This window comes from Actinia tenebrosa, unplaced genomic scaffold (assembly GCF_029948245.1).
Source record: "Actinia tenebrosa isolate PJP-AT-01 unplaced genomic scaffold, QUT_ActTen_1.0 PGA_scaffold3__52_contigs__length_22856419, whole genome shotgun sequence".
Classification (NCBI taxonomy): Eukaryota; Metazoa; Cnidaria; class Anthozoa; order Actiniaria; family Actiniidae; genus Actinia; species Actinia tenebrosa.
In genome coordinates, this window is record NW_028292580.1 from 18069125 (window position 1) to 18083383 (window position 14259).

Here is a 14259-nt window from a genome sequence, read left to right on the forward strand (position 1 = left end):
ACTCGAGCAAATGAAACTATTGAATAAGAAGGAAACTTAAACACCATGTAAAAACGTTTGACAAATGTAACATTACTTGCGTTTTAGACGTTAATCCTTCTCTGGAGTGAAAGCAAATGAAGCATTTGTAACTTTATTTATCATTCATCATTTTAAGATCTTTTTCTTTTATTTTTTTCTTTTTCTTTTTTCTTTTTTATTTATTTATTTATTTATTTTATTTTTTTTAATTATTTTTTTATTTATTTATTTTTTTTTTCCTTATCAAAAAAATTCTTTATTTTTCCTTATCAAAAAAATTCTTTATTTTTGTCATTATTTTCATTTTAAAATGGGGACAAAATTAGTTTTCGATTGTGGAACATATATTTTTGTGCGACATATATATTTTTTACTCACAGATTGGTAGATTGACAACTCTTTAATATTGGACGATCGTCCTTTGAGTAGTCTTCTGCCGTACCTTTTAAAGGAACCTCGTTCCAGACACCACTTTAAACCTTCAAAAACTGAGTCGTTTAAGCTTTGCGAACAAGTTGCTGAATATTTAGTTAAAGTTCCGGCGTCTTCCCCCTCCCTTTATGCTGAATAAGCAAGAGATCATAAATGTTTATGCTCTCTTAGAATAAGATAATTGCGAAATTAATTGAAAACAACGATATACGAGGCCAAGTGTGAACGCTTTTCTCAGCCAAATGGGAATCTCAATTTATTGAACGCGTCAGCTGTCTTTTTCTCACAAGATTTCGATAACAATTTGAGACTTGGGTGTTTGGAAAACAGTAGGTATCTTCAAGTGAATTTTTTAATCTAGCGTATTCGAACCCAGAGACAACCTCTGAGCTGATAAAAGACAGGAAACTGCTAACTCACAGCTCGAACCCTGAGACAATCTCTGGGTTGATAAAAGACAGGAAACTGTTAACTCACAGCTCGAACCCTGAAACAACCTCTGGGCTGATCTAAGTCAGGGCACGGCATACTCACAGCTCGAACCCTGAGGCAATCTCTGGGCTGATAAAAGACAGGAAACTGCTAACTCACAGATCCAACCCTGAAACAACCTCTGGGCTGATAAAAGACAGGATACTGCTAACTCACAGATCCAACCCTGAAACAACCTCTGGGCTGATAAAAGACAGGAAACTGCTAACTCACAGATCCAACCCTGAAACAACCTCTGGGCTGATCTAAGTCAGGGTACGGCTAACTCACAGATCGAACCCTGAGACAATCTCTGGGCTGATAAAAGACAGGACGCTGCTAGCTTGTTAGGTTTTATTGTGTCTAACATTAGTATTACATAATTGGTTATAATTGGTTCTCGATTTTGAAATCTTCACAACATTTCATATATAACATCAAAATATATCGCAAAACTGAATGCCTTGGTCGTCGATTTAAAAAAAACGTCTTAATTATCGGAATAATACTCTTATTATTTCCTTGCTTTGGCTTCCTGTCATTTTGATTTATTCATATCTCATTTTGCTTTTTGCCGGTTTTCATTAAAGAGTCTGTAACCCCTAACTCAATATTCTCAGCATTGATTCTACATGAAGTAAATAGTTGAATGGTGAAATATTTTTATATGATTTGAGTGATGCATCTTGGAGATATCAAGGTGTATTCTTCCAATAAACTAATGAATATGATGTCATATGAGACATTTGAGTTTATTTGTCATCGTTTGTAAATAAGCCTGAAGCGAGATGACGTTTTACCCCTGTCTCTAGACCATAATCCTTTTCACACTGCTTTTGTTCTTTAATTATGACTATTGTTCCTGTATTCTCTAAGGAATCAAAAATTTTAATTTGAAAGAATTTTAAAAACTATTATGGTATAGAGTCGGGGTTACAACGTCATCTCGCTTCAGGCTTATGGAAACACTGATTAATATGGAAAAAAGAAGCAAATCTGGAATAACCATTCTATAAATCCTGAGTAAGACAATGCTGTTTTATACAGGATGTTTTACTGCCCCAGAAAAGTTTTGTATATATAATACTAGTAATGTCTACCATTACATCACACTTAAATAAAATATTGAATCATAAGGGTTAATAGGCACTTTGATTTCGTTCCCATATATCTTTGCGCGCCCGAGCGTGTTGATTTGGATCAGAACATACAGTCCTTTGACTAAACGTTGTTTGATCGGCTTCATCCCTACGCGCCTAGAACGAAAAGGATCATGGGGATAATTAATTCACAGTTACTAGCTGCCGCATATGTTATCTAACACGTCTTGAGCTCCCTTTTTTCGATCCCATTTAATTTGCTAAAACCATGCCTCAAGCATACGGCGAAGATTTAAAGTGGCGAGCAGTTTGGATGACGCAAGTTCTGGGTAATTTACCCGTTATCCTTTTCGGTCTAGGCGCGCAGGGATGATCCGATCAACGACAAAGTTTAGTCAAAGGACTGTAAACAGAAATAAGTGTGGGTGTAGTTCTGGGCAATTTCCCCCTCCGACTTCGATCCCGTCTCAAATGAACTTCAAGGGTTATTAATACTCTCTTTTTTTAAACCGGGCAGGCGTCTCATTCAGTTTGGAGTGATGAGAGGTCTTATTCGTCGTCTTCACAAGTATCCAGTCCTGTTGACCAAACCGCAGCACGACAGGTCGCTCAGATCTCATAGTAGAGGAATGGTGACGATAAAAACAGGATCAAGTAAACACGTGCGTTTACAACCCAAGTATGTATTGAACCACTGTTGCATTCCACTCAACCTTTCAGGTTAACGACTAAGTATACACTTATTTCAATAAAGTTAGTCACCTGAAAAGCTATAAAGCTGAGGTCGACAAGGATTATGGGTAGATTCATTTCACATGTTCAACCGCTTGATAACTGTTGACTGGACTTGCGAATCTTTTGCCGGTTACAGTCTCACCTCTTCTGAGCATCATCGAGCTGCAGTTTGTATGTCAAAAGCTTTGCTTGTTTGATATAAAAAGTTTCCCATGATGCTCAGTGATCTCAGCTTTCCAGGTTTTTGGTGACTAACTTTATTGAAATAAGTATATCTTGGGAAATAAACAAAGTGAAGAACTTACGGGGCGCAAATTAATGGACATAATTATCCACTGTTTTCCCATTTCAGACCACATGTCATTGCCTAGAGTATTATTTCTTTGTTTAATGGCTACACATGAGAAGACACATGATTATGGGTACGACTCAAACAAAGAGTCTTATTCTCTAGGGAATGCCACGTGATCTGAAATGGGCAAAACAATACGCCTAAGTGGATTTGGCCGGTCCATTGGTAAATCGATCAATCAATCTAAAATTGCTGCAAGAAATAGATAGTCCATCCTATGTTTATAGAAATGGGGGGGAGGGAAGGGGGGAATCGGTAAAATTTGAATACTTCTCCGACGTTACGTAAGCCCACGAGCTTGAAGAAGAAAAAAATAGAAAGGAAAAAAAGAAAGATTAGATGAAAGGAAAGAAAGGAAAGCAAAGAAAGAAAAGACAAAAAAGACAATTCTAAACTTCTTGTGCAGGCCACGAGGTAAGGAAAAATAAAGATAAAAAGGACAAAGAAAGAAAAAATGAAAAGAAACGAGGGAAAAGAAAAAGGAATAAAAGAAAAGAAAAAGAATAAAATCACCACTAAAGTCGTATAATTCTCCTCAAATTACACACAACTCTCCACTTATACGAGCCAACTTATGCAAATATTCTTTCTCGCTCATATTTAGATGGCTCAACGGTAGACACAATTACGATGAAATTTGCTGCAAAACAGGTAACTATTAATACTGGATAATACTTTGCCCTTCTTAATAATGCGTCCTTAGTCAACGGCTAATATCGTCACGCATATATCATCATTATTATCATCATCCATCATCATCATCATCATCATCATCATCATCATCATCATCATCATCATGTCCACAACTACCATAGCCCCCAAAAAGATTTCTGCGTCATTTTATTTTCTCTTCCGTTCTCTTTTCAGTATGGTGTATTTTGGGTGCGGTGAAGGGAGGGAGGTATTAAACTTTCTACCCTCTCCTCCCCCGTCAATCTATTTCGTCCTTTTTTTCTTGTAATCTAGATCCGGAAAAGGTTCTCGTATCTTTTCTCGTAGGTACCTTTTTTTGAATCTTCACCAGGCACCGCGGACGCTCACACCCAAAGGGCCTCAATTTCAAAACATTTCAGGGGGTTGGGGCATTCCACCGGACGACCCCCAGATTAGTCCCTCCTCCCTCCCCCTCCTCCGTAATCTCTATTCACCCAAGGATTTCATTCCTAAGCTCAATATTTCGTGTTTTATATATTTCAGGTTTATCTCATCAAGAGCTGGATGACATCATAGAGAACGATCCGCACGTAGTAGTCGTGTGGAAATAGGTCAAGAATAGTTGGCGATAAACTCTTCACAAAATTATCGTGGATGCCAGGCTAAGATAACATGAAAACACAAGAGAAATCACACTTTTTCTCGATGGAATTTGTGGCATTTCTTTTGTATATCCATGTTAGTCTCGCATTCAAGATAATTTTGAGACGGGTGCATCGTTTCATGGATATGCAACGAAAGTTAAAGGAGGAGTAGACGATGTCTCTTCGTTTACCACAGGAAGCCCATCCCTGACTCGGGAAGATTTTGGTTGGTGGAGAGATCGGGCGCGAAGCGTGAGACTCTAGCTGCGGAGCGGAAAACGCTAGTTGATTAGTATGATATAAAAGTATAAGTTTTTAGCCCTAGGCACAGGCAGCCCAACCCAACAACAATCAAAGCAGTTATGTCGTCTTCACGTTGCGCGCCATAATTAAAAAGAGAACAAGAACAAAAAGAAAGGAAAAGAAGATGAACAATAACAAGGAGAAAATGAACAACAACAAGGAGAAGAATAACAACAACAACAACAACTACAACGAGAAGAAAAACAACAAGGAGAAGAACGGGAAGAAGAACAACAACGACAACTATAACAAGGAGAAGAAGGACAACAAGGAGAAGAAAGAACAGGAAAAATAAAAAGAACAACAATAACAACAACAAGACGTAGAATAAAAAGAGGAATGAACGAGAAAAAGAACAGGAAGAAGAAGTAGAACAAGAGGAAAATAGTGTTAGCAAAAGTAAAAAGAGCTGGGGGAAAAGAAAGAACATAAGAAAATAACTGGAACGGGTTTTTTTAATCATGCTATTCTTATTTCTTTATTCGTGCTACATCGTTTACAACACTTGTCCAGCCTGATGAAATTGTTGACAATCGCTTTTTTTAAACTTTGATTAACACATATCTTTTCATGGCTTAATTTTGTCATAGCCCTATCATGTGTAGTCGGTTTTACATATAATAGCACTTGCATACTCCGTTGATTGATTGACAACGACAACCGCAAACATTTCCACTTGGTTTTCCAAGCAGGCCATTGTCGCTGGAGCAACGACATCCCGTTATACTGGAGCTACTGCAGCCGCACCCACAAGACCAGCGTTTAGCTATCAGCCTACCCATAATGCGATCAACAGCATCAAAACGTTGGACCTCTTCCTCTGCAAAGGCAAACACCAGCAAAGCGGATAGGAACAAAGCAAGCTTCATTTTTTTGTCTGTAAAGGAGCAAAAGATTTTGTTACGGTTAGATTAAAGCGTGGAAAATTTCAATACAGTCCCTGAGAAGAATTGCTCTATGGGACAAAACAATGGATTGGTTTTCTTTTCTTTTTTTTTCTTCTTTGCATTAGAAAAGACGGCCCATTTCTTTGTTCCCCAGAACACTTGCTCTAGCAAATTAATGCAAGGGGTCCAGCCATATCGGATATTAGAGCAACTCTATCGCCTTCAAACAGTCGATTCAACTCGTGGCATTTGATTTAATACGATGCAGAAACTCACCCAAATGCAACAATATATATTTTGGCTTCACTAGCTTTGTTCGTCCCTAACCATTCCTTTAATGAACAGGGGCACTTTGACAGCGAGCCCCGAACGATCTGTAGTCGGTTTCTATATAACGACTCTCCGTGTTTTAAATATATAAGTGTTTAAATTAAACAAGACACTAAAGAGAAAGTGTTAAAGTCTGGCACATTCAGTAGAACTTCCACAACAAAGTCAACAAATCTAAATTATTAAAGTGCTTATAAGCCTTTACACAATATTTTCAGAATTGATTCTTTAAATAGTAAATAGTTGATTGTGAAAATAATTCGTCATTCTTCAAAGAATCAATTCTGAAAATATTGTGCAAAGGCTTATAAGCACTTTAAGTTATGAAATACGGTCATCAACTTTGTGCATCTTACCTTTAAAATAAAGCTACGGAAAAACAAAACTCGACAAATTGGTTATTTTTCAAGATATAGCCGACCTCTAGCTCGATTAGTTTTGCTCCGACTGAATTCTGTAGGGTGTGGGCTCACATATATGCCATTGAACAGTCAATCCTCCAAATCCAACGCACCAATATAATCAACTGTTTAGCACCAGATGAAACAACAGTTTTAAGTGATTATTTGCGAGTGTCAATCACTACGGGAACTAATCATAACTATTACAATTTCCTCAAATCTGATTGATGGAGAAACTGCTCTATTTTTTCACCAATCAATTTCGTAATCGTAATCGGGCATCTGTAATTGAACAGTTGGTTGGAATTAGACAGCTGTAAGTGACAATTTCATTCAAATTTCAAAATTCATTCAAATCACTATAGCAACATCGTGACGCTGTCTTGGCATGCGGAATTGTGTAAAATCAAACAGCCTGGCTGGGTGCGGTTTATTTGTTTTTCATAATTTTACTAATATTAGTAGTCTGCATGCTAAATTAAAATCTTGCTTAATAGTCAAAGTGCATAATAATAAATATTTATTATAATAATAAGCTTTATCGTATATTTATCCATAAAATACCTATATTTCTCCTTTTCGAAAAACTGATATTTTCACATGTGAAAATAACATGTTATTTTCACGTGTGAAAATATCGTTACCATGTGTATTTAAGCTATTAGTTAGTTAGTTATAATAGAAAAAAGCTTATTAAGTTGATTTTATGGATAATTATATAATAAACAGAATATTACATGGGCACTTGGAGATATGAAATTTATCTTCTCTGCGCTCACTTGTGAGAGATCTTTTCAACACTCTGAAGATAAATTTCGTATCTCCGCCCGCCATGTAATATCCTCTATTATAAAATACATATCGTACAGACCAAATGCAAAAAGAGGGGAAGACTGGGAACGAGCACCACAAACAATTAATATCGATATCAAATACAGTCAATGTCATTAACGTTGTCCACCGAAAAAAGACATTTACACATTTACACATTTAGACTAAAGTGAGCCTGAACTTTCAATCTAAAATTCAACTCGTGAATCAAAAATCCAGAATGCCCTGACCATTTAGTGAGGATTTAAGATGGAGAATTGTATTTCAGCGTTTGTTTTATGCCAGAACGTTCGAAGAAACACGTGATATTTCTTTTAGTCTAAATGTGTAAATGTGTAAATATCTAAATGTCTTTTTTCAGGTGGACAACGTTAATGACATTGACTGTAGTATATATTCATATATTACAAGAAAGACCATGTGAAAATTAGTAATTTCAGAGAGTTCTATTGTCATATATTAAATCCCTGAAGAGTTATAAGCATTTGAAAAGTACCGAAAACATGATAGTGAGGCTGATAGGCCCTTGGTTGTTGCTTTCACACAAACCCATCTAATTTCAATCAGCTGTAGCTTCTTATCATTTAATAATTACTGATCTTATCAAAATCCATTGTTTTCAGTCTGCATTATCCCAACGAATGCATAGAGGAAAATCAGACATATTTAGTTCATTCATTATTGGCTTTGTTTCTATGATAAACAAGCTAGAAAGAAAACAATTGCATTTTGATAAGATCAGTAATTATACTAGATAATTACTTTGGCATGCAGCATTCGTAGGTATAATGCAGGCAGCTTCGGGCTACGCCCTCAGCTGCCTGCATTATACCTACGAATGCTGCGTGCCTCGGTAATTATCTATTAAATATTACTAAACTGAAATTTTGAAAGATCAGTAATTTTGATATACTCTTTCTAATGAAACCACTGTTCACTTCCATAACTCATGAACTAAGGTATCTCGATGGACATGCCTCCTTTCATATGGTCTATCTAGTCCATGTATATTCACCATGCATGCTAGCTCATGATAAATTATTTAGCAAATTGAGGTCCATCTCCTATTTTCTGTAATTTTACCGAACTTGGAATGGCATCAGCATACTATCCAAACTCAAGTGGAACCACAAGTGCAGCCAGTGGTTTCACTGCAAAGTTTGGATCATATGCTGACGCCATTTTTATATGTTTAATAAGAGTACTAACCATAGAAAAAGGACCTCGATTTTTTTTTTTTTTAATCACAAAAAATTCACTAACGAATTTTTTGACGGTTTTTTTTTTTTACTTTCAAATAAGCTTGCATACGGATGTCGTCAGCAAAAGCACATCTAGCCTCTTATCAACAATCAGCAAGTGATAAATTAATAAATGATGAAGTCAAAGAGAGCTCAAGTGTACGAGAGTAGATTGACATCATAACTGCCATCAATCTGAAGTTATAAATGAAAAAGATATCTTTTAATCAAATGTGGGGAGGACGGAAAGAGGACACATACTATGTAATAGACCAGTTTTGAGTTTCAAATTATCACTGTGTTCCTTGATTACAGACTCATTTACTCAGGGTGAGTCTGTAATCAAACACGGCAGTAGTTTGGAACTTGAAAATGGTCTATTCAATAGCTACAACAAAGGACTCCAAGTTATGCAATAGAAAAAAGCTTATAAAAAATACAATAGATTTCTAGTGAATTATGTACATATGTCCTCTATTGTGTCCTTTAGACAAAGATATACTCGGAAATGGGATGAGCCTAACATTGAGACCCCTTATGTGACCTGTGTTTTGGTGCTCTGATTGGTCAAGAACTGTGCTATATTAGTTACAAAGCACAGTTGCTTTACTTGTGTTTTCGTCCCTTCCTGTTTGGTGTGTTACTGAATGGAGGCCAGAAAAATTCTGCCCCCTCCCCCTAATCAGAGAACACGATTTTAATGGAAGTAGGGTGTCCCATATAATATAACGCCTTATAACAAGCCTTAGTTTATTTTTAACCAACTTACATCAAATCGTCCAATCCTCTCAGTTTTGGCTGCCTTAATCTCTTCAGTCATTGCCCACATTCGCTGCATTAATTCTGCTACATTCTCTGACTTTGGAAGACCCTTAATAAGAAAAGGTAAAACAATAATATTAAGTATGAATTGCGACGTTGAGGAATTGACATTTCTCTGACCCAAGTGAACTTTGAGTACAAATACATAAAATAAATAAATAAATTTAGCTAATCGAGGTCCCTTTTCTATGGTATGTACAGAATAATAAGCATCATTTTGGATAAGAGTGATGAATAGAAAGTGCACAAGTTCCCTCATAAAGCATGCACTCCTAACCAATAAGAATGTGAGATTCATAACAGTCATTCTATTAATATTTATGTGGCTTTATACCTGATGTTTAGGTTTTGGAACTGCGACATCGTTACTTTCATTATCATTGCTTAACCATGGAGCTGAAGTTAGATTCTAGGAAATAATAATAACAAAGCAATTTAGAGATGATTTAACCATTTCTATCAACTCTTCTCACATACGACAATACAACGCCAATCCAGGCAGGACTCAAACCCGGGTCTCAATTGGATCAAACTGAAATTTTTTTGAACTTAACTTTTTTTTTCAAATGCTTTCAGTTTGACCCCATTGAGCTGTGCCACTGCTGTACTTGTGGTGGTGATTAGCGATGACAAGTTGTTGTTTTTGGCTTGTTGGGCCTTGCAGGGGGAGGGAAACCAGAAAATTTGAGATGCCGAGTCTAGGATTCAAACCAAATACCTCAGGTAAGAGGTGACTGTACTGCCCACACTATAAAATGCCGCAATACTTACAAATAAGGAAGGTATGTAGCACTTTGGATTTTCAATACCAAAAGTAGCCCAATGTGGGGAGGATTGTCGCAATATTAACCTTAACATGACAACATTATCAGTTGGGAAACACATCTACAAATAAATACAAATTATAAAATACAATCAATGTTGGAATAGCAATGTTTTTCAATGACTTTCAACTATGAGTAAAGTTTACATCAAATGACCTTTATATTAGTTATAGAAATATAGATAAGTTATAGTGCTTGGGAACGAGGTTATTTCAGGCGAAAAACCCTTGGAATTAAATTCGGAAAAATTAATTTCCAACCTCGCTGGGAATCAAACCCACAACCTTCGGAATTGTACTACCGATGCCCTACCAGCTGAGCTAGAGGTCAGACTGAGAGCAGGCCGGGGTAAAAAAGACGTCGTTAGGTAGTGGTAATTATGATGCAAAGATGAGAATATGTGGACCGCGTAGCACTTATGAAATACATGAAGATATAGAAATATAGATAAGTTGTGGGTTCGATTCCCAGAAGGTCGGAAATTCATTTTTCCAAATTTAATTCCAAGGGTCTTTCACCCGAAATTACCTCATTCCCAAGCACTATAACTTATCTATATTTCTATATCTTCATGTATTTCATAAGTGCTACACGGTCCACATATTCTCATCTTTATATTATTTAGTTTATCATCGACACATTTTCCAAAAGAAGACATGGAGCAAAAAGCTTAGTCACATTAGTTGCGGTGTCCTTACCATATCTGAAGTTATTGAGACATAGCATTGGCTGCCAGCCTCGTAATGAGGGTGAGGCATCAGCACAAGCTTCTTTATACATACTTTCCAAGTTTCACCTTTATCTTCTTCTATCAAATCATTCAAGAGGATAAGAAATACATGGTATGAAATGATAATATTTTAGCTTTTTGATATATTATATACTAAAGGAGAGCCTCCAGTAGGTCAGTGGGCAGAATCTGGAAGGGGGTCCGGATCCCAAACCACGCTCTATTTTTTCCAGAAATCCTGCGCCCCGTGACAATTATTGTAAGCAATGAACAAATTCATTATCCATTTTATTTATTAATGTTTTCCCATTTTCCCACAATTCCCAAGTCACAGGCGATGCCAATATCCCGAATCATGTAAGTTTTTTCCCTAGTTTCCCGGATCCTACTCTATATTTTATCCATTTCCCTGCTCCTAAAAATACTTTTCCACACCCTGATCTGGGCTTCATATTTTTTGTGAGTTAATTTCCTCATGCCTGATTACTACCTCATTAATTTTCTATTGAATGACGTTCTAAATTTAAGTCTTTAAAATATTTTTTAATTTCTTTTATAAAACTGAAACCACTAGAAAGCTGCACAAAAATTATGTGGCTCTCACGAAGCATGACGTAGCCCAAACAAAGAAAATGAGATTTTAAAACTGTTCATTTATAATGAATAAAATATATAAGATGCACTGCACTAAGCTTTACCTTTTATTTTGGCCTTGAGTTCAACTGATGCTGTATAATTATTCTTAAATGTCAAATGAACTATCTAAAGAAATAAACTAATATCAGTAATGAAAAAAAGGTAAATTATACACCGTAAAAAGATGAAAAAACTGACGTTACGGATGCTAGTCACAGGTGTATAATTTACCTTTTTATCATTACTGTTTCATTAGAAACACCGACGCAGCTAACACTAGTTTTTAGCTAGTTATGACTTTAAATTAATATCAGTTATCAATCTTAATGATGTTTACAAGGCTGTAAAGTAGTTACATGTGAAGCATGCTTAAATAAGTGTGTGATTGTTGAAAATAGCAAAACGTAGAGCAAGATTTGTAAATTCCAGATTTACTATGAGGCATGATTAAAATGCGTGGTTCTTGAATGATTGATTCAATTTTGTAAAAAGTTAAAATTCAGTTAAAATTTGTGATTCGTTAATTTGCCTTAAATCATTTGTAATGCATGAAACGTGATGCCCACCCCATTACAAGCCATTTATGTACTAAAGAAATAGAAATCGCACACACATGCTGTGTGCAGTTATAAAGCACGCAGGGGTTGGCAGAACAGGAGAGAAGTGTTAGGAGAAGCATGACGCATAGCAGAGTGCTTTTCGACGCTTCTTGAGTGTTCTGCCCATCCCCAAGTGCTTTATAACTTTAACTATGATTCTATATGTGCCTCCCATAAAGCATGTGCTCACAACCAAGAACGCGAGATTTATAACAATTATTTTATAATTTTCATTGAATGATACCACCCTCGATATATAAATTACATCAAAAAACCTAAGATGACAGTATGTGGACCACGTAGCACTTATGAAATACAAGATACAGAAATATAGATAAGTTATAGTGCTTGGGAACGAGGTAATTCAGGGCGAAAGACCCTTCGAAATAAATTTGGAAAAATTAATTTGACCTCGCTGGGAATCGAACCCACAACCTTTGGAATTGTACTACCGATGCTCTACCAGCTGAGCTATAGGTCAGACTGAGCTCGACCTGACCTGACCTCGTTCCCAAGCACTATAAATTATCTATATTTCTGTATCTTGTATTTCATAAGTGCTATGCGGTCCACATATTCTCATCTTTGCATCATAATTACCGCGACCTAACATCTATTTCACCCCGGCCTGCTCTCAGTCTGACCTCTAGCTCAGCTGGTAGAGCATCAGTAGAACAATTCCGAAGGTCGTGTGTTCGATTCCCAGCGAGGTCGAGGTCAATTAATTTTTCTGAATTTATTTCCAATGGTCTTTCGCCCAGAACTTCTTTGTTCCCAAGCACTATAACTTATCTATATTTCTGTATCAAAAAACCTAAATGTTTTAGCCCATACCATTGGCTCATAGGGGTTCCCAGTCACATTTTAATGTAAAAATTATCAAATTAATATTAAAATAATAATAAATTTATTGAAATTAAAATTATTACAATTACTAAATTAATATTAAAATAAGAAAATGACATCAAGTAAGCTATCATGTATTTACCGTCCATCAAAAATATATTAATTTCTAAAGGAAATCGCGTCCATTTAACCCCTTTCAGGATCGACCCGCTTATAAACCTAATATATAGTTCCTTAGATAAGTGATCTTTCTTTATATATTTCTTACATTAACAGTGTCGTGGCCAGGAAAGAGAATGTCTACAACAGCACATCCAGACTTAAACTCTGAAGTCAAATCTCCATCTCTCAAAAACACCGGTTTCCGCACGATACAATCCAAAGAAGATTCTTTAGAGCTATCCATTACAAAGCTAGGACTTTCGTTTCCTCATGTGAGGCATAATCATTAGAGAATTTTCTTTTATGAGGCTCTTAAAAGCGAAATATTTGAGTGAAAACATTCAAACTTCTGGTCGTCAGGACGCCATTTTGAAAATTCCCTATAATGCATTGCAGGTCTCGTTTATACCACAGGAGTCCCATAATTATTTAGGAGAGATAGCTTTCTTAGATTTACCATACTATCCTTGTTACCGTGCCGGGACATAAATATGTCTTTAATATGATCAGTTGAAGCGCAATCTGATCGAGGTGCCTTTTTCAAATGCTTTAATTTGCCTGTATACAGTAAATTGCAAATTGTAATTTGTAAACTGTAAATTGGCGCACAGCCGGGTTAAAATGAGGCATCAAATTTACAAATTTACAGTACTTACTCATAATTGGATTGCGCGAAATTGTCGCGTTCCTGAATGTAAGAAGAAAAGGAAGACAGAACAAGTGAATAAGTGTATACTTTGCATTGACACGATGTTATTTCTTTGCATTTGGCCCTAGATGCCATGTCCTTAACTCGTCGATACGCGGGGTCTGAATATGCAAATGTCACTCGCTCACTCGCTCACTAAGATGTTAGCAGATCGATAATTAAACGTTTATCACTCGTCTTTTGTCAACTGATTACGAACGTTACACGACACTAACAAGCACATAGCTCATACTCGATAAAGACTACTTTCGCTATTCATATGAGGAAATGAACTGTTTTCATGTGGGATAGTTCTAGCACTGTGGACCCACTCTGCACATGCGCAAACTCGCACTTAGTTTTATCTTCGGATTATTATTTATATCAAAAGAATCAAGGAAAGATGCAAGTTGAAGTAAAATAATACGATTAACGCCTAAACTAAAATTCCAATGAATCAACCTTCTTTTGCTCATGTGTTCAGAACCCTCGTAGGTAGAGGCGGATGCATCGAAAAAAGAGCTTTTCATTAGATTTTAAAACGAAAGTC

General features: G+C 36.3%; 2 protein-coding genes across 3 annotated transcripts in view; one reads left to right on the top strand and one right to left on the bottom strand.

Annotated features, from left to right (window-relative positions):
* LOC116307546 (GATOR1 complex protein NPRL2) overlaps nucleotides 1–6832 on the top strand; it is a 27007-nt gene extending 20175 nt beyond the window's left edge. The window contains exons 10-12 of the mRNA XM_031717827.2: nucleotides 2542–2703; nucleotides 3716–3762; nucleotides 4309–6832. Coding sequence (XP_031573687.1) covers nucleotides 2542–2703; nucleotides 3716–3762; nucleotides 4309–4376 — 277 coding nt within the window. The 3' untranslated portion in view covers nucleotides 4377–6832. The remainder of the gene's footprint in view (nucleotides 1–2541; nucleotides 2704–3715; nucleotides 3763–4308) is intronic.
* Nucleotides 6286–13381, bottom strand: LOC116307560 (nicolin-1). Of its 2 annotated transcripts, none has more exons than XM_031717849.2 (7): nucleotides 13128–13381; nucleotides 11477–11540; nucleotides 10747–10853; nucleotides 9996–10109; nucleotides 9559–9633; nucleotides 9172–9273; nucleotides 6286–8597 (listed from the first exon to the last, which is right to left on the bottom strand). In XM_031717849.2, the coding sequence occupies exons 1-7, from the start codon at nucleotides 13263–13265 to the stop codon at nucleotides 8556–8558; spliced, it is 642 nt and encodes a 213-aa protein (XP_031573709.1). In that variant the 5' UTR covers nucleotides 13266–13381; the 3' UTR covers nucleotides 6286–8555. The 2 variants fall into 2 exon arrangements, with proteins under 2 accessions (XP_031573709.1, XP_031573708.1); XM_031717848.2 differs by having other exon boundaries at nucleotides 10747–10856.
* Nucleotides 13382–14259: the final 878 nt, after the last annotated feature.

Bases quoted from the DNA above. Each gene is read 5' to 3' on its own strand.
- LOC116307560 (XM_031717848.2), bottom strand. From the start codon at position 13,265: ATGGATAGCTCTAAAGAATCTTCTTTGGATTGTATCGTGCGGAAACCG. The intron at 11,541-13,127 runs GTAAGAAATATA...TTATTTCTTTAG, and splicing joins CTGGCCACGACACTGTTAAT to ATAGTTCATTTGACATTTAA. The intron at 9,634-9,995 runs GTAAGTATTGCG...ATTATTTCCTAG, and splicing joins GCTACATACCTTCCTTATTT to AATCTAACTTCAGCTCCATG.